This window comes from Pseudophryne corroboree, chromosome 5, assembly GCF_028390025.1.
Source record: "Pseudophryne corroboree isolate aPseCor3 chromosome 5, aPseCor3.hap2, whole genome shotgun sequence".
Taxonomy (NCBI): domain Eukaryota; kingdom Metazoa; phylum Chordata; class Amphibia; order Anura; family Myobatrachidae; genus Pseudophryne; species Pseudophryne corroboree.
The window spans coordinates 692,650,541-692,671,515 of NC_086448.1; the positions used below are offsets into that span (position 1 = coordinate 692,650,541).

At 45.4% G+C, this 20,975-nt stretch overlaps 2 protein-coding genes across 5 annotated transcripts in view; one reads left to right on the top strand and one right to left on the bottom strand.

Moving 5' to 3' along the window:
• The window catches only part of TRIM55 (tripartite motif containing 55), a 313,681-nt gene extending 309,097 nt beyond the window's left edge, over positions 1-4,584 (top strand). For 2 of the 4 annotated variants that reach the window (XM_063923824.1, XM_063923827.1), the window contains one exon: positions 3,113-4,584. In XM_063923824.1, the coding sequence (XP_063779894.1) occupies positions 3,113-3,235 (123 nt within the window). In that variant the 3' untranslated portion in view covers positions 3,236-4,584. Of the gene's footprint in view, positions 1-61; positions 154-3,112 lie in introns of those variants that run through there. The other 2 variants (XM_063923825.1, XM_063923826.1) reach the window with 2 other exon arrangements.
• The window catches only part of CRH (corticotropin releasing hormone), a 104,139-nt gene continuing 87,678 nt past the window's right edge, over positions 4,515-20,975 (bottom strand). Inside the window, exon 2 of the mRNA XM_063923829.1 lies at positions 4,515-5,578. Within this exon, the coding sequence (XP_063779899.1) occupies positions 5,036-5,578 (543 nt within the window). The 3' untranslated portion in view covers positions 4,515-5,035. The remainder of the gene's footprint in view (positions 5,579-20,975) is intronic.

Sequence of the window (20,975 nt, forward strand, 5' to 3'; positions counted from 1 at the left end):
ATGACAGTGAGGCACTGCCTCACCTCACCGCACATCACTGCTTAACTTCTCTTTCCTCTAGAAGCCGGTTTCCAGACTCCCATTGGTTTGATTCACAGGACTGGGCGAGGCTTATAGAGGATAGGCAAACTGAGTTATGTGCGATGTGTCCCATGCAGTGGCAGCTCAGTGAAACAGTGAAACACAGCAGCGCTGGTGATCCCCAGGTAAAGGCATCACACAACATTACATGTATGTTTATATGTGCAACTACCCTCCTCCATGTGATCCGCCCACCCCCCGAACACACACAGACAGCAGCCATCCCTGGTTTAAAGGGATATTCCAGTGGTCTTATACAAGTTTGTAAGATGTTGGACTAAACACTTTTATCTCCCATCTGCAAGTTCTAACCCCTCCAATCAATACACTTCAAGGAACCTTTCCCACTCATTTAAGCCATTACTGAGCTTCTTTGGAGAAATTCACCTTAAAACTGACGTCATTATTGGCCTAATTATGCTATATTAAACCCATCTAAGTGCATTATTATTCATTGGGAAGGATGTACCAGAGGTTCTGCATTGTAGGCCTAATTCATGTTTGCAAGCAAAAGCAGAAAAGCATGCAACTGGGTAAAACCGTGTGTGTGTGTGTGTGTGTGTGTGTGTGTGTGTGTGTGTGTGTGTGTGTGTGGAGGAGCACAACAAGACACAACTTTACTCTAAAAAAGCAATGAAAGTTTAGAATTGAATTACAAATGAAATCTGCAGTGCGAGTTCGCCATGAGAACATCTCACAGGCCCCATCTCACACCTAATTGAATTGAATTGACCACAAAAAGGTTATCTCTAACTTTTCTATTAAACGGTTAGCATGTTAAATAAACTTTAGAACTTAATATAAGTGCTATCATATTTGTAAGAGTGTGTTTCTCTGAAATAAAGAAAATTACAATATGGGAAAAGGTAAGAAGTTTCTAATTTGATGCAATATTACTGAAGGCAAGATCCAGGCAGATTTGCCCTTATAAATATAGACAGTAAAATTGACACAACTGGCGAAACAAAAAAATATTACATTTCCGCCTGCATTTTAAACACCACAGATTTGACATATGATACATAATCATCAATTATACCTGTAGTGATGGCGAATGAACACTAGTAAATAGAGTAGTAAGTGTAAAAAAAACCTACAGCATCACCATTACTCCTGCCACAAGTAGTAGGTATGGGGTAATTGAAATCAACAGGTTAAAGCCATGTATCCATTTACAGGATTTTACTAGTTTTAAAAACAGTAAAAAGTCATTTTGTTAATGAAAGAAGATATATGGCCTTAGTGTTGTCGAAATACACTATTATTGTATACCACATTTACCTGACCTGACGCTCCTGCCTTATACCCCTTTTCCACTAGCTCAAAAAACACGGGTAAATGCACGGGGGCGCGCATTTACCCGTGTTTTTTGCAAGTGGAAAAGGGTAAACCCGGATCAAGTGACCCGTGAATCCTACCCGGCTATTTACCTGGGTAGGACACGGGACTGATCCGGGTAGGGTTGTAGTGTAAACGGGAGCCGTGTCGATGCGACACGGCTCCCATTTACACTGTATGGAAGGGCGGCGCTGGGAGATCATGTGATCTCCCTGCGCCGCCCCTGCCGCGTCACTAGAAGCGTCACCAACCCGGCATATGCCGGGTTGTGACTGCTGATGGGAAAGGGGCCGAGCACGGGTCGCAGCAGGGGGCAGCTCCCGTGTCAGGCTCCCGGCTGCGACCCGTGCTCGTAAGTGGAAAAGGGGTATTATTCAATGGGACAGTCATCACGAGTCCCCTGTCTACCATTGACCTCTTCTCCCACATCATCTTGCTGAGGCCACTGAATTAGAATGAAGTAGTCTACAAGAGGCAAATAAGGCCTGGCATTGACAGTACGCTCCCTAAGACCAGCCCCAGCTGATATAATGACTGACGGTTCCGGTATGAATGGTCGACCATGTTATGGTCGACAGTCATTAGGTCGACCACTATTGGTCGACATTGACATGGTCGACATGGACACATGGTCGACACATGAAAATGGTCGACACATGAAAGGTTGACATATGAAAAGGTCGACATGAGTTTTTTAACTTTTTTGGGTGTTGTTCTTTGCGTAAAGTGACTGGGAACCCCAATTAGTGCACCGCGTCCCCTCGCATGGCTCGCTTCGCTCGCCATGCTTCGGGCATGGTGCCTTCGCTTCGCTCGGCACACTTTACCGTTCCAATCGTAGTCCATGTGGATCGTAAAGTATGGAAAATTCCTCAAAAGAAAAAAAAGTTAAAAAAACTCATGTCAACCTTTTCATGTGTCGACCTTTCATGTGTCGACCATTTTCATGCGTCGACCATGTGTCCATGTCGACCATGTCAATGTCGACCAATAGTGGTCGACCTAATGACTGTCGACCATAATATGGTCGACCATGTGAACAGATACCATGACTGACTAGTGCTTCTAGAGCATAAACATCAAAAATAAAGATACTGCAGGAATTACTTGTGCAGAATATACCATGTGAGAGATGAAAGTGCTCATGAAATCCCTAACAGAAAAATAGCCATCAAACTGGAGTTAGCTTTTAATTTGTATTTGCCTTTGAGTACGTTTTGTTGACTACACCAAAAAATATTTTCAGTTTGTACGTAAGTACCCAAAAGAAGAATAACTGCAAACCAGGATGACCCGAGTGATGCCACTGTACAAGGTGTAGTTTTTTTAATCATGTTACCAAAGTGTCAAAACAGCAAACGTAGTCAAATATATCCAATATATCCAGAACAGCTCTTCCCGCTGCCAAGTTGTGAAAGATGGATATATATATATATAGATATATATAGATATATATAGATATATATATATAGATATATACACACACACACACACACACACACACATACCAGTTCTACACACACACACACACACACACACACACACACACACACACACACACATATATTTACATATATATATTTTTTGTGTGTATGTATGTATGTATGTATGTATATATACATATAATGCTTTTGCACAGTTTCCCTTTGAATGTGCATGTCATTTAGCTAATACAAGGCTCCTCTCCTTGCAGACTGGGTCTGAGCTCTCAGTTCAGGGAGACGCACGGGAGACTGTAGGATCTAATCAGACCGACAACCCAGATGCGTCACAACACGTCTTCTCCTTCTCTTGGCTCAATTCACTGCCTCAGTGATATCCTCACTAGGAGAAACTTCTGTTGCCTATCAGTATTACGTATCTCATACATCCAAAGTGCAAATCCAGGAGCATCTCCCTCTGTATTCAGCCCTTTGTATTCTTCTCCTCGTGTCTTTGTATTGTGTATTTATCCTCACACATCATACTGACAGGAAACAGTGGTACAATCAGCCTTCGGAGTGCCTGCGACTGACCTTGATGACCACAATGAAATGAAACGAGTATAGTCAACATGAAGTGTAACATATGAAGCAATTTACTCAGATCTTGGGATCCAAATATGACTTTCCAGCTGGCTCCAGCATAATTCCATGAACCCTGCTATGTGACCCCCTCTCAATATCAGCTGAGTACAGTGTGTATATCCGCTGTTATTGCACCACTTGCCGGGTACAATGAGGGGTAACAAGTGCTATAAGGAATTCAGTAACTACTGTAGCAGAAATTGTGCCTGGCAAAATAACATGCTGATTTTTAAGAGATAAAAGCTGTAGTCAGTTATTTCACTGAAGCCTGGATTCTAAACTTGAAGTGGTCTGTAAAACACAACAGTATCTTACACTTAAGTAACATGTAGCTCTCTAGCCATTGTGAGACTACAAGTTCCAGCATACCTTGGCTGTCAGTTGTTCCATGACAGTTTGGAATAAAGAAATATTCACTGCAGATCAAAATATAGTTTTAAAGTATTTGAAAAACAAAGTTAGGCAAATATATATATATATATATATATATATATATATCGCCTAAGAGGTTTAATATATGTAATAAAATAGACTTGATGCTCTCATCGTTTACGTCACCTCTGCAATCCATGTGAACTGATTTCGATATTTTGGATAATTTGGAACTAGTTGACTTTGAAAGAAGTTCAAACGCCTTGTCCATCACTTGAGTCTGTGTGTGTCTGACCACATTAATTCCTTCATGATAGCGCATTTTACATTATTCTGTGAACACCAATGTTAGAAACCAGTATACCCAGCATAAGAGAGGGGACAGCCACTCCCCTACAATGAAGGAAAACGTAAAACAATCCCTAATGTATATTATGAGTTGACATACAATTTACATTTCTCTAATCCTAATCCTTCAAATGGATGTAAGGAGGTGTTCAATTAAATCTAATTGCTGCACTTTGCACGCAAATGTAGGACCATCTACGTCTAATTAAGTGAAGAAAAAACCTCCCCAAAGCAATTAAAATGGACAGATGTAGCTTTGCAGATTTTATTAAAAATATAGATATTAAACATTATGTTTACACACCAATGTTGTGCGAGCTCTGAAAAGATGTTTTTTTATTATGGAAATGTATACAATAAACTTTTGATGCAAAATAAATTACAGCGGTTTGTTATTTGAATTTTTGTTTTTTACTTCCCAGTGGAATACTCATATAAGGTTCAGTAAATGTATTTGTACCTAGTTTGTTCAGACTTCCAAGCCCAATCCCAAACTGATGGTATCCCCCAAGGATATTTATATATTACAAAAGTAACCCCTCCCAAAGGTTTAAAATAAAAATAAGTTACAAATTACATCTGTTGCAAATACACCCGGTACATGCTGATAAACATACTGTATAGGCTTTCACCCCCCAGCACTCACCTGGGGACCAGCAGCAGAGCATTGCTTTGTGTTGCCGGCCCCACAGGCACCCCTGGGGTTACGGAGTACCTCCTCTATGTCTGAAGCTATAGAAAAATAAACAAATGATATCAGGGCAGTACAATGGCACATCATACTTTATAGTTTGTGCTAGATGCAGGAAACTCTGGCAGATGATAATGGGTTATTTCCCAATGATGTCCATCAGTTTCCTGTTGCTGTGGGCTTGCTGGGCTATCTGCTCGGCTCTGGCCATTTCCAAGACTTCCCGGAGCAGGTGAAAAGTGAGATCCAGGGAAATCGGAGGCTCCTCTGCACGTTTCCCCCTTTCCGTGGGCTCTTCCTCAGCTGCGTATGGGGCATCTGCCCCATCCAGGACCCCAGCTCTGAGCCCCTGCTGGCTGCCCCACTGCTGAGACTGCAATTGCTGCTGGAGAGCCCTCACAAAGTTACTGGAGGGGGCGTCGGTGAGGCGGCTGGCACCAAAAGAGCTTGGGGAGTATTTGTGGAGGTTCCCTAGGCGTAAGAAGTACTCTTCTCCCATACGGAGCACGAAGGGCTGGTACTCGGGCAGGACAGGCGGTGGAGCCCCGGCAACGGAGGCTGAGGGTTTGCTGAAAGCTCTGCACTCCTGACAGGGGACAAGAGCGACGAGGACGATCCCCGTACACACTAATAGCTGGAACTTCATGGCACCCCGAATGTGCGATCTGTAACAAAAGAGAACCTGGGGAGGGAAGAAGAGGGGACAGTGAGGGAGGGAGAGTACTACTGTATAAGCAGAGGGAGAGAGAGAGAGAATAATGGGGGGAGGACAGAAGGAGACACAGGGACCAGGCTGGAGCTTTGGCTGTGGAGCTGTCCAAGGTGCTGAACTGTGCGCTCCTAACCTGACTTCTGGCTCACTTTCCTATCCGATCACCTAGTATACTGTCATCATTTACCCTGCATTATTACACCTGCTCATACAGTATCTACCTTGCTAACAGTATGACGCTGTAACAGGTATGGATCATTTAATAATCACTAATATCGCAACATTACAGCAGCTGTCACGATACCACGATTCAATATCGTTCTTGTATCACCTGCCATGTCATTAAAATATTGTCTACAGTACTTATATAAAGATGACTCTTACAGGGTGAGCAATATAATGGTAATCCCAGTATATCACAACACGAACTATGATAATCACACCATTGCTATAGTAATATTTCTTATGTTGCCGACATCACATCCCTGGTACAATAGTAATATACATTATTATAATGATCATATACCATAGTAAAGCAGAGTCAGTGTAACTACAGTATACTGTCGTGCTAGAAACTGAAATACTCTCATCAGGGCATATCTGTAATATCATTGCCAGTCTCTAATTATTATATTGCAAACATCACGATACTCTGGTCCCATCAAATATGAGTGACAACAGTGTCTGGTAAGTGATTGAAACGCACTGCCTGGAACCAGGAGACACATGCTATCCTCACAATGCAGAAAATATAAAGCAATCCCATCATCTGTGAATAATGCTACAAATGAGATGTACACTACCTCCATAAATAGTTGAACTTACTTGCTTTACAGAGGTCCCCCTGCCTGGGCTGTCGTATGGAGTTATACACAGCTTACAGTGTCAGAGCATAAAAGGTAGGTGATATGTACGTCCCTCTGGGTAGTTGATGTCCCTCTTCTTTATGATGACATATCGGGATGTTGTGACAGGAATTTATTACAAAAAGAAGCCTTGATGCTGGACTTTATAGCTTAGACCCTCTGCCACATCCACGCAGGTCTCGCCTAATAAGCTGACGCTCTCTTGACAACTATTGCGTGCTGATCCTCTGCTGAATAAATAATGGCTCCTTGGAGCAATGGGCAGAGTTTTGCTATTACAACAATGAATCTTACATCCAATTATGTTCCCAGATATTTATCGCCTCTATGGTGACGTCAGCGACACTCACAAGTCTCCCATTGACAAAAAGAAAACTTGAATGAAAATTCCCAAATGTGTTAATCAAAGGTCAAAGTGACACTTTTTTTTATATACAATTACAAAGTGGATTTTCCACCACTCGAGCTGAAAACATATACACAGATCAGTTACTCACTATAACGGGATCAATCTAAACAAGGTTGGTTTAAATCCTAATTACAATAACTTGTCACTAGTCACAAATCATGAAAATACAATCTAACACACATTAACACACGAGATGTTAAAAATTTACCAACACAATTAGTCTTGCCCAAAATAGTCTCAAGGTATTGCTGACAGAATAAGCAAGTCAGTCAAGGAGCTGCATATAATAGAATGTAGAGTGCCAGGAACTCAAGATTTATATACAGTAGCTATTGAGTTTAATCTGCAAGTACTTGTGCAAAGACCAAGACATCGTGACTCTATTTTGCATTATTTACAAATAAGCATAGCTACTGTTATGTAAACATGTTAGGAATGGTAAATATTTACTTAACAATATGATTTGCATTCTATAAGTAAGACACCATCTGTTATGGCTGTGGTTGTAAAAAAATAAAAAGTCAGATAATCGTTCCTGATATATTGAATCTGCCTTCTTTGCTAAACAAAACACTGCAATGAACTATTTCTACTGCACAATATCCAAAGCTCGTTTTGGCCAATATACTGTAGGAGTCAATATTGTAATGGATCACTGCAATAAGGTTATCTACCATCTTATGTTCTATTTGACATTGTTATGACTAAAGATATTAAAAAGTCAATCTATGTCATAGGTAATGAAAGTAAAATATTTAATACTGTTGTATTCAATGAGTCATGTATAGCTTTTATATATATATATATATATATATAGATAGATAGATAGATAGATAGATAGATAGATAGATACAGTCTATTTAAACTATTCAAAATATTCAGACATTTTTGAAAAATGAGGCACCAGCAACAGCATTTTTCAAGTTTCAATCTTATATTATTGACTATCATATTATATTTCTATAAGTCAGTGAAGGGTCCTTAGATTGTGAGCTCCTTGGAGCAGGGCCTTTTTCCCTCCTGTTTTCAGAAAACCCTCCTCTCTCCCACTTCAGTTACAGCTCTCTCCTACATAGCCAATGTCTATACCTGCATCTCCTCTCGCTCGTTACTGTTTATCTCTTCCAGTGGCTGTCTGCCCCCAGCAGTATGACGACTACTTATTTGCTTCCTTTCATCTTGGCTGTAGTGTGTACTGAGAATTGTGTTGCTAATGGTTACCTGTGCTCTGTCTTAGTTTTTTTGTTACTGTAATGTTAAGTTCTGTGTACCCTATATTGTTCTAGTGTCTGCCGTATGTACAGCGCTGCAAAACACTTGTGGCGCCCTATAAATAAAATGTAATAATAATAATAATTTGCCCAGTGCAAAATGAACACGATGCAGTGTAAAATCCTCTTTGATGATGACAGAACATCAGTGGCACTGGTGAGTCCATCTAATGCCAGAGTTCCTGGGTGTGTGGAGCAAGATGGTGTTGTCTGGGGAGGGTAGAAGTTGTCCTTCAGACATTGGGAGGTGTAAGGAGGTGAGAATGTGCACAGGTGGAATTTGTGAAGCAGAACAAAAAACTAAATGTAATTTTGCAAAGGCTTATTACTGAGATAACAAAGTAAAAGGATGATAAAGCAGTTTTGTATTCGGAAGTACACAAGGCTATTTACCTTTAGTAGTGTTCCCACTAGAATGTGGGCAGGGCCCTGAGGTGCATCTGAAAAGAGGGCATGGCCAGCTTGGGAGCGGCCCCATTGGTGTCACTCTTGGGGGGGTGTCCAGCACTAATGGACATGTTGGGCTGCCCCCAAGCTCTTCCTCACTGTGAATAGGTGCCATGCGCATGCACACAGCATTTATTCACCGGCGGAGATTGATACACTGTAACTTTTTTCACACGCTGGACACCATGGGTGGAAACAGAAAAGGGCAGCCTGGTTAGCGTGGCACCGCCAGGATGAATTTTGCCATTTTAAAATCGGGCAGGGTGCGGCGCGCAGTTGAAACAGCCTAGCATGAACACTACTTTATTAAGAACACTAACATTACTATTGGCCGAAGCTCAGAAATAGCAGAGATCATGGGCTCTAATCAGCAACAATGTCAATGCTGCCCAAATATTGTTGGACAACATTGACACAATATTTTTTTTCTACATTTTCCCCCCAGTTACGTTAACCACTGTCCTGGCAAAGTCCCCGCAGGCAGTCTTTTTGTGTCTGTCTATCTGTCTGTCTGTCTGTCTGTCTGTCTATCTAGATATATATATATATATATATATATATATATCTTACAGCCATTTCTCTGACTTGAATACATACTATTACCTCCCCCAGATGCTCTTCCTTCTCCCAAGAGGAGTTTCCACTAAAAAGCATTGGGTGGGGGAAGCAATATAAATTCAATGGTGAGAAGTGCTGGGAAGGACTATATATAATGAACATATAAATGTACACACTGTTAGGTGCCGTGATCCGCGGCGCCGCTCGGCCTGCTTCTGAGCGACGCTCACTGCCGCCGCACCTCCCTTCCTGCCCGCCCGGCGCCTAGCAATGACAGGACGCCGTGCACGCTGAGCCGCCAGGTTCCTGGCAGCGCCAGGATGCCGTGCGCGCTGAGCCGCCGGTCCCTGGCAACGCTGGGACGCCGTGCGTGCGTAGCCGCTGGACCCTTAGCAATGGGGACGCCACAGACGAACCGCGTTCCCCGTTGCTTCCTATCAATCAATACACCTGTTAGCTCTGGTCGTGCAGCAGGGCAGCTGCACGACATTACTAATTAAGCTTCGCTGCAGCTATTGGAGGGCTCCCTGTTATATTCTCCCTCACTACCTGGCACAGACGCCGGTGATAGCTTCCTGCATGCTGTTCCTGCCTTGTAACGTCTGTTCCTGGTCAGCTGTATCTGGTCGATCCTGCTCCCTGTGCTCCTGAGTCCTGGAGTTCTGAAGCCGGTCCTGGGAATCCTTCCTGTTCAAGTGAACCTGTTGCAGTCATCTGGGGGTTCTCGTTTGTTGGGGTTCTCTCCCGGTTTCGTGAGTAGTGGCTTCTGCCGCGTGTTGCGGCCTAGGCTGCTTAGTCCTTTTGGTACTTTTGTTTTTGCGGAGGTTTCCGCTTTTCACTGTCCTCCCCGATACTCGGCGGTGCCGTGTGGGGGAGTGGACAGTGATATCTTTTGTTGTTCTTTTCCTTTGGCGTTGTGCCGCACATAAATTTAGTTTTAGGGTAGTTAGTAGCCCCTAGCTTCTGTTTGCTTTAATTAGAGGTCCCTTGTTATTATCCTGTCTCGGTTCACGCTTTGTCTCACTCTAAGACCTGGGGGCATCGGAGTTGGGCAGACCTAATCCGCCCTTCAAATGCGGCTGCCATGGGCCCAAGAAACCATAGTCACTCAGGCGTGAACTGACCACATGGGTAAAACAACGGAGGTAGGGTGCTAGGGGCTATTCCCGTTCCCTCCCTATTTCAGCGTCACGTCCTGGTGCTCTGGACTCACTTCGCAACATCTTTCTAGTTCTGAGCATCAGGAACGTAACATTATCACCGGCCCAAAAACACACACACAAAAAAAAAAAGTTATTTGTATTTGGTGGGCTTTGAAATTCGGCCTCATGAATCCGGCAGTATTAGGACCGAATCCCAGCCAGCTTTTGGCCAACCAGATTCAGGAACTAACTCAGATGGTTCAGGATCTTACTCTTCGGGTGAGATCGCAGGAAGATCTTTTGCGAGCCTCCCCGAGTATGATTCCAGAACCAAAGATGCATCTACCTGACCGTTTTTCGGGTAACCGAAAGGATTTTTTTAATTTCAAGGAAGCTTGTAAGCTTTATTTTAGTTTAAGGCCCCGATCCTCTGGTACTGAGTCTCAACGGGTCGGGATTGTGATGTCATTACTACAAGGCGATCCACAAACCTGGGCTTTTGGGCTAAAAGCCGATGATGTTGCCTTGCTATCTGTAGATGCCTTTTTTAAGTCCTTAGGCCTTTTGTATGATGACCCTAAAAGAGAAGCGTCGGCTGAGAGCCACCTGCGTGCACTTAAGCAAGGGAAAAATCCAGCAGAGGCGTATTGTACCGAGTTTCGCCGTTGGTCGAACGACTGTGGCTGGAATGACCCGGCCCTGCGCAGTCAGTTTCGCCTCGGTTTGTCTGAAGTTATTAAAGACAGTCTCCTTCAGTACCCCGCTCCAGAGACTCTAGACAAACTCATGGAGCTTGCTATTAAAATTGATCATCGTCTCCGGGAGCGGAGGGCTGAAAGAGGAGCTAGTTTCAGGCCTAGCCCATGTGTGTATACTTTCCCAGAGGACGTCGAGGAGCCCATGCAAATGGGTCTCTCCCGGCTGTCCCCAGAGGAAAGAACCAGAAGGCTAAATTCTGGTCTTTGCTTGTATTGTGGTGGCAAGGGACATATCGCACGTAATTGCCCGAATAAGCCGGGAAACACTCTGACCAAGTGAATAGTGATGGGGTTCACTTGGGTCTGAGGTTAATCTCCTCTAATGATTCCTTATTAGTTCCTGTAAAAATTTCCTTTGGTAGCCTCAGTTCGTTGGTGTCGGCCTTCGCCGACAGTGGAGCTGCAGGAAATTTCATGGATCTTGGTTGGGCTCAGGCTTTGGGCGTTCCACAGATACCTATGGATAAACGTATCACCATGCACGGCTTGGATGGTGGTCCGCTTTCTAACGGGGTAATCACTCACCGCACACCTCCAGTACAACTGACAGTGGGGGCCCTACATTCACAGAAAATCGAATTTTACCTTACCCATTGTCCGGCTGTCCCCGTAGTTCTGGGTCACCCCTGGCTTGCCTTTCATAATCCCACCATAGATTGGCAGTCTGGGGAGATTTCCCGATGGGGTCCCTTTTGTGTTAAGGAATGTATTTCCCGTCCAGTCCGGGTTGCGGCAGTCACCCCAGAACTTATTCCTTTGGAATATCAGGACGTTTTCTCCAAGGGTAATGCGGATATTCTGCCTTCTCATCGGTCCTATGACTGCGCTATTGACTTAGTTCCCGGTGCCTCTTTACCAAAGGGGAGACTATATGCCCCGTCTGGGCCGGAAACTACGGCAATGAATGATTATGTACAGGAGAGCCTAAAAAAAGGCTTCATTAGGCCCTCTAAATCTCCATTGAGTGCAGGGTTCTTTTTTGTTGAGAGAAAAGATGGGTCGCTCAGACAATGTATTGATTTTCGGGCTTTGAATAAAATCTCTGTTAAAAACACCTACCCCTTGCCACTGATTTCAGTACTATTTGATCAGCTCTGGACTGCCGTTATCTTTTCCAAGATCGATCTTAGAGGGGCTAACAATCTCATCCGAATTAAATCTGGGGATGAGTGGAAGACGGCTTTCAGCACACAGTCGGGACATTATGAATACCTGGTGATGCCGTTTGGGCTGTCAAATGCTCCTGCTGTATTTCAAGATCTCATTAACGACGTCCTTCGCGACTTTCTAGGAAAGTTCGTGGTCGTTTATTTAGACGACATTTTGATTTACTCCGAGTCTTTAGAACAACATATTACCCATGTGCGACTGGTCCTTCAGAAGTTACGGGAAAATCATTTATACGCCAAACTGGAGAAATGTGATTTCCACATCACAGAAGTGTCCTTCCTGGGGTATATTATTTCTCCTAAGGGGTTTTTCATGGAACCAAAAAAACTCCAGGCCATCCTAAATTGGGCACAACCCACGAACTTAAAAGCAATTCAGCGCTTTTTAGGGTTTGCAAATTACTATAGGCGTTTTATTCATACCTTCTCTGATTTGGTTGCTCCTATAGTAGCACTGACTAAAAAAGGAGCGGACCCTTCCAATTGGTCGCCTGAAGCCAAGTCTGCCTTTCTGGCCTTAAAGCAGGCCTTTGTCTCAGCTCCAGTGCTCAGACACCCTAACCCGGAGCTCCCCTTTATTGTCGAGGTAGATGCCTCAGAGGTTGGAGTGGGGGCTATCCTTTCTCAGGAAGACCCGGAGTCTCAGGAATTACACCCATGTGCCTTCATGTCCAGGAAATTCTCCTCCGCAGAATCCAACTATGATGTTGGTAATCGAGAATTGTTGGCAGTTAAATGGGCTTTCGAGGAGTGGAGGCATTGGCTGGAAGGAGCTAGGCATACCATTACGGTGTTTACTGACCACAAGAACCTGCAGTATATTGAGTCAGCTAAACGGCTTAATGCTCGACAGGCACGTTGGGCGTTGTTTTTTACTCATTTCAGGTTTATTATCACCTTCAGGCCCGGTTCCAAGAATACAAAAGCCGATGCCCTGTCACGTTGTTTTCTTCCGGTTCACAATAACCACCCGGCTACTACCCCCATAGTTCCATCGTCTGTCATCCGGGCTGGCCTCACACAGGATTTATTTACACAGCTAGTCCAGCTTCAGCAGTAGGCTCCCAAAGTCACTCCTGCAGATCGTCTCTTCGTCCCTGAATTTCTGAGAGGCACTGTTCTAGCTGAGTTTCATGATAATAAGGTTTCTGGTCATCCGGGTATCACTAAGACCTTGGAGTTAATCTCTCGCTCAGTGTGGTGGCCTAATCTTTCTAAAAATGTAAGGGAATTTGTCCGTTCCGGTCAGGTTTGTGCTCAGTACAAGGTATCTCGATCGTTGCCGGTCGGGCAACTCATACCTTTAGCCATTTCTCAGGCCATGGTCACATATATCCATGGATTTCGTGGTGGACTTTCCTCTTTCAGCTGGATTTTGAGTCATTTGGGTGGTAGTAGACCGCTTTAGTAAGATGGCCCACTTCATTGCTCTCCCCCGATTACCCTCTCCTCAAGGGTTGGCAGTTTTATTTCTCCGCCATGTGTTCAGGCTCCATGGTTTACCCAGGGATATTGTCTCTGATCGGGGACCGCAATTCATCGCCCGTTTCTGGAAACGTTTTTGTGCCTCATTAAATATGAAACTCTCTTTAACATCTGGGTACCATCCACAGTCTAACGGACAAACTGAACGTGTTAATCAGTCGTTAAAACAGTATTTACGGCTATATTCGGCCAAACTTCAGAATGATTGGTCTGAATTTCTTCCTTTAGCCGAGTTTGCCTATAATAACTCTTGTCATTCTTCCACCAAGGAGTCCCCATTCTTTTCGGTCTTGGGCTTTCATCCTAGAGCCAATTCTTTTTACCTTCATTTTCCCGTCTCCTCGTTGACCTTAACTTCCCGTCTCAGAATGATTTGGAAAAAGGTGCACCTTGCCCTTAAGAAGGCTGCCTTCCGAGAAAAAAAAATTTCTGATAGGTTCCGACGCCCATGCACTTTTAAGGTGGGAGATAAGGTGTGGTTGTCAACCCGCAACATCAAGCTCCGACAACCCTCGGCTAGATTGGGACCCAAATTTATTGGACCGCTCCTTATCATTAAGAAGGTCAACCCAGTTGCTTTTCGGCTACGCTTGCCTAAATCACTCAAAATTGGCAATACTTTTCACTGTTCCCTTCTGAAGCAGTATTTTTCTTCCAGGAGATTCCCTCGGAAGACTTCCCAGGGTAGACCTCCGGTGGATGTTCAGGGGCAACAAGAGTTCTTGGTGGAGAAGGTTTTAGATTCCAAAGTTTCTCAGGGCCGGCTTTATTTTTTGGTTCACTGGAAAGGCTATGGCCCGGAAGAAAGGTCTTGGGTCCTGGATAAGGATCTACATGCCCCTAAATTTAAGAGATTATTCTTTCAGGAATTTCCACAGAAACCCGGCTTTAGGGGTTCTTTAACCCCTCCTTTCTGGCCAGGAGGTGAGGGGAACCCAATAATGACATCCACCAGCCTCCCCCATCAGCAAGGCCATCAATCCCCACAAGAGCAGAGACCTCTTCTGAGCATGTAATGGCTCAGTGCAAAAACAGTGGCATCACCATAATGCAAAAGATTGTGGTGTCAAGCTGACCTATATAGAAGGGATGTAATCATGTGACCGGCGGTCAGGAGACCGACGGTCACATAACCAACAGAGACTTTTCCCACTCGTGGGTGTCCACTAGGCGAGGTAGGTGATTCCCCCTCTATGGGTGTCCACTAGGGTGGTCAATCCCGGGCTATTTTTTTAAATCCCGGGTATCGGGATAGAAAAAATGGTCAATCCCGGGATTCCTGGGATACCCAGGATTGGCATGTTTCTTGTGTGGCCGCCCCCTCCCCGCACACATAACTCACCATACCACATGGGTAGGAGAGTGGGTCACTTCCTCCGGGGGTGGCTGGCTGTACACACTTCCTCCGGGTTCAGCAACGTCTGTGCTGCGGGTGACGGGAGGCTAGCTACGCAGCGTGACCTCTGACTTCACGTCACGCTGCACAGGGGGAGCCGGGAGGAGGCAGCTGGGCAGTGTCTGAGCCTCCTGAGGACGTTCAACGCTACCCAACACTGAAAATACAAGGAGCTTTCTCTAATCCCCAAATCCCCGGGATTGGAAGCTCCAATCTCGGGATTAAATCCTGGCCAATTTTAGGCCTAAATCCCGGGATCCCACCGCCCACCGTAGTGTTCATGACACCCATAGAGGGAGAATAGAACCGAGCCCGCAGCGTGGCAAGGGCAGCATGGTGAGTGCAGCGAGCCTGCAAGGGGCTTCATTGCGCTCACCCCCCTACCGGCATTCCACTGCTCAGGATGCCAATGTCGGTATACTGAATATTCCAATACTTGCTGTTGTGCGCTCCCTGGAATACCTGGACAGTCCCGATAATGAAATAGGCAATGTTCGTGAAGCTGGTAGACAGTTCCCATAATTTATTTCAATCCTTAAGCAGCTGATTTGCCCATTTTCCCTGGTGGGTAAGCCTGGATACTTCAAAAGGTAGCTATACCCCCAAAAACAAAAGGAAAAAGTACATATAGTGAAGTACTTTTTATTTCTTATACAAAATTCAGTGTTAAAATCCTTAAATTATAAAAAATACTACATAACCCACCATGGATTGGTGGACCAGCGGACCAGACAAGATGGGGTGTCAATATTGCCCACCCAGAATCGCTTAAGATGTCACCACCCGGGATTCTCAGCAACAATCCACGTTCTGGGCTATAACCTTTGATCCCACTTGAGGTAACTGGAGGTCTAGCCAATCTGTTACCAACGCGTTTCAGCTCAAAACAGAGCCTTTTTCAAGGTGTGTGTCGGTATACTGACCTGCGGCATCTCGTGGGGCAGGATACCATACCGATCCCTCATATACCTGTACCCTTCCACAAATGTCTCAAGTTGTCTATGTCCTTGAGTCAATCTGGATTGGATCATAGGGTCGACCTGGAAAAGGTCGACAGTCACTAGGTCAACACACAACAGGTCGATATGTATAAAAGGTTGACATGGTAAAATGGGCGACACAGTAAAAGGTTAACATGAGGTATTTTTTGTGTTGTTTACACCGTAAGTCATCGGAAACCCCAATTAGTGCACTGTGTCATCTTGCTGTGGGCAATCCTAGCAATGCTATAGAAGTGATACTAGTCTCAGCAGTACATCTCTCAGCGACTTCTCCATCTGCAGTATTTACACCACAAATGTGGGTAAGCAGGAGACTGGTATATGCTGACTTCTGTGTAAACTGAGGAACTCTAAAGGGCCCCATACACTAGAACGATAATGCGTGATTTCATCCGATTTCGACCTTTCAGGCCAATAAATCAGATGAAAAGCTGCAAATCGGATGTGTTTTACGTCCGATCCGATGTTCAGTCCGGTGAGCATTGGATCGGAGCCGCTAGGTCGTTAGTGCTGCACTCGTGATATGTCAGATCCTGCAGGCATGGCTGGGATCGCATACGATACATCGTATGGAAAGGACCGCATACGATGCCGGGTGGTTCAAGGGAAATCGCATCCGACTTTAGCCTCCGACATGTCGCTGTAGTGTATGGGGCCCTTAAGGGTGGAGGGCACTTCTGGTAAACTGATACTCAATAGTATTTCATTGTATATATTGTACAAGTTACAGTTACTATTTTTACATGGTTACATCGAGTGATATGTAAAATAAAGGTATGGCTGTACAGTAGCTGTACTATGATGTCCTTCCTGTGGGACTAGCAGGGTACAGGGGTACTGCACTTGCAATAAACAGCTGCCATTGTCAATGTGGCAATATACATATAAACCCTGGATCATCATAAATTACAGTCATGAATATCTTTAGGAATGTTCTCCATAGCATCTGTCATTATGAATATTATTAATATATAAATGTGTATCTATCCTACAGCCCATGATCCTCCAGGTTTAGCATACTACTCAGTTATGTCAATGGACACTGCTACTAGCCTTTCAAGTGTACAAATGATCTTTAGCAGTGATTGAACCATCCAGATCTTGTGTTTTCATTATGTTACTGCAAGTTAGGCATGTCAAGGCTGTGGGAATGTTCTCAATATGTAGGAGCTTACTGTAGGGCCCTATTCAGGGGTGGTATTCATGTGACCGGCGGTCAGCAGACTGACAGTCATACAACCTCCCCCCAAATCCCGCCCCCTTACTATCCCGATGGTCGGCATGCCGAACAACAGGGACTATTTCCACTCGTGGGTGTCCACAACACCCATAGAGTGGGAATAGAACTTGTGGCGGCCACAGCGTGATGAGCGCAGCGAGCCTGCAAGGAACTTGCTGCACTCACCCCCTCCCCGCCAGGATCCCGGCGTCGGTATGCTGCCGGGATCCTGGCGTCGGTATGCTGACCGGCGGTCAGGAGACCATCGGTCAGCCATACCACACCCCTATTCAGTAAGAATTGTAAATTCAGCTAAACAGCAGAATTTGCAATCATTTTGCTCGCATGCTGGGGGCTGCCCAGCGCAGGGCAAGGTTGCCCAGCATGCATCCCATCGCCCACCCACTACGATCGCATGGAAATTGCAATTGCAGCACAATTTCAGCGTGATCGCTGAAATTGTGGATGGCTCCCGCCGGCGCACCCTGGCTGCGACGGTAGGAGATCCGTCGCCATCTTTTTGATCAAAGCATGTCGATAAAGCTGCTGACACGCCCCCCGTTCGGAAGCTGCCGCCCCCATTTCACTGCCATGTCCCCACAACACTCTGTCTCCGGCTTGGAAACGGAGCATTGCCAACGCCCTCCCTCCCCGCGAATGCCTCTGCCTGTCAATCAGGCAGAGGCGTTCGTATTTCCGCAGTAAATGTGGGCGCATGCACCTGTTTTGCAGTTGGATCGCAATTTGCGATCTAACCTGAATGAAGTCCATAGTTAACAACTGGATAAGGTACAAGCAGTAAGACTTTATTATAGTACACTCCCACCACACTTATAAATCCTTTTCGCCTTACAGTTTATGAAGCAGGGTCCAGCATGGTGTCTGAATAGCTACAGTATAAACACAGCCAGATTGGGAGGAGGCGAGGCCCCAGTTCCAGGGCCAGATTTAACCAATTTGTCTGAACGACCGTTTTTGTCAGTGTTCCAGCATTTTGGAGCAAATGGTCAATTGTCATTTGCTCCCAGACCCATACATTACCAGGTTTACATTCCAATCAGCCAGATTCAACAATCAATCCACTGGCGAATCTATAATGGGTGCAGTGTGTGCGGTGTACACGGGCCCCTGGGATCAGAGGGGGCCCACACCGCACACACTGCACCCATTTCTTCTATACTCACCTTTCTGGTGTCCATCGGTGACTGTGTGTGGGCCCCCTCCTCTCCTGTAGCCGGCACGCGGAGTCCTGCGCACGCGCTGTAGACTCTGGCACTGTGCCAGAGTCTCCGTGCTGAGAGCGCTAACAGCGGCGGTGACAGCTACAGGAGAAGAGGGAGCCCACACACGGAGTCTGCACACGGGTCCCCTCCTCTCTAGAAACGCCTCTGAATCAATCTTTAGGTGTATGGCCAGTCTAAATCATAGATGTCCCAGATTAAAAGACATATGATGGCAAGCCTATACTGTATAAAGTGCTCCAATTGCCACAAACATAATGCCCAAAAGAAGGGGCATCTGGCTAAATATCCTGGACCTAATTCCCACTTTGTTAATGGGGGCAAAGGCCTTGTGCCTGCCTATCTGGTGCACTTTGTTAAATAACCCTGGCCTAATGACCGCGGACCTATGTGCTTTCACGGCAGCTATCGTGTAAAAAAAGTGCATCTGCGGTAATAAGCCGTGATAAATTACTGCGGCTAATAGGATAATGCCCTATGGGGGTCATTCCGAGTTGATCGTAGCTGTGCTAAATTTAGCACAGCTTCGATCATCTTCCCTGACATGCGGGGGGACGTGCAGCACAGGGCTAGTCCGCCCTGCATGTCAGTCCGCCCTTCCCGCGCACAAATACAAAAGCATCGCATAGCAGCGATGCTTTTGTGTTTGTGGAGTAACTCCACGCCGGCTGGCCGGGAGTTGATCGTTGCTGCCACTGGCCGCAGCGGGTGCGTAAGATGTCACGCAGCTGCCGCAGCCCGCCCCCCCAACGGTCTGGCCACGCCTATGTTGGTCAGACCGCACCCCCTAAACGGCGGCTTAACTCCGCCATCCAGCCCCCTCCCACCCTGCGACCGCCTCTGCCTGTCAATCAGGCAGAGGCAATCGCTACTGAACGACGGCCTTCGGCGCATGCGCAATTCTGACCCGATCACTGCGCTGCGATAAACTGACGCGAGCGATCGGGTCAGAATGACCCGCTATGTGTGATCAAGTTTACCTGCTCACACATGCGCACTAGAGCCTGTAAACCTGTCTCCGGTTCAATAAAGAAAAAATAAGTTTTAATTCAATAAAAAATAGAAAAGAAAACAGAAAAATATGCTTTATTATATATCGTTATTTTTTTATTCTTTTTTCTGTACAATAATACAGTACATCAGAAACATAGTCAGTAGCTACAGTGACATGTCAAGCACATATTTTTATATTTTTGGTTGAATACTTTGGTTGAAAGTATAAATAGAAGGCGAGCAATGTACCCACATGAAGTAGAGAAGTAAGGAGAAATACAAGAATAGAAAACATGCAGAACTAAAAAGCATAACTTTTAGTGAAATATCACATTCAGACATTTATTTATGGCCCCACTGTCCCCACTCCCCCACTCCCCCACTCCTAAAGCCCATCTGTTGATAGTATAATTAGGGATGGCCATCGACCATCGATGGTTGATTGCCAATGACAAATAGTTTTGCTATCAAAGGTAGAGGACACATGGTTCTCCACCATCGATGGTAGAGACACCACAATGGTTCCCCACCTCCTGCTTAAAGCCGGGTACAGCAACTAGCTCCGACCCCCAAAGGACTAGCAAAACCCTGCCTGCAGACTCAATTGGTGGCATGCTAATTCATTGCACAAAAAAGGCCATCAGTGGTTGAAACTATAGATGGTTTACCTGTGAATGGTTTTATACTACCGAGGTTAACCAATGATGGTACCATCGGTGGTGACCATCGATGGATAACCCACCGATCGCCATCCCAAAGTGTAATACCCGGCAGCGCCGGACTTAAGCTTCACCCCATTTGTAAGCCCTGCCTCCTGGCAGTACCTTGATTAAGCCCCACCTCCTGGTGACATCACTAGGAGGGCAGGGGGACGGGTCCCTGTTTATTAAGATGTTTACATACGTTAGAAATCTCCCATGAGAACTGAGACAAGTGCCTTGAACTTTGAAACTGGAGTCCCCTGTATGATGTAAATTGTGGACTGACATGCTGTAGAACTACTGTACCCAGCAGCAACAGGTATGTGCTGTCTTTTCACTGCTGTGACACTGCGTAAGACTGTGCTGGACGTGTTCATGTTGAGTGGAAACGATACATAACCTTTTGTTACCATCAAGCTGAAACTATACAGCATTTACCATCTGCTGCAAGTATTGTGCTGGAGGAAGTTGGCGAAGTAGAGCATGTCACTATTACGCTTACTGGGAATTATTCTAGAGATGAGCGCCTGAAATTTTTCGGGTTTTGTGTTTTGGTTTTGGGTTCGGTTCCGCGGCCGTGTTTTGGGTTCGACCGCGTTTTGGCAAAACCTCACCGAATTTTTTTTGTCGGATTCGGGTGTGTTTTGGATTCGGGTGTTTTTTTCAAAAAACCCTAAAAAACAGCTTAAATCATAGAATTTGGGGGTCATT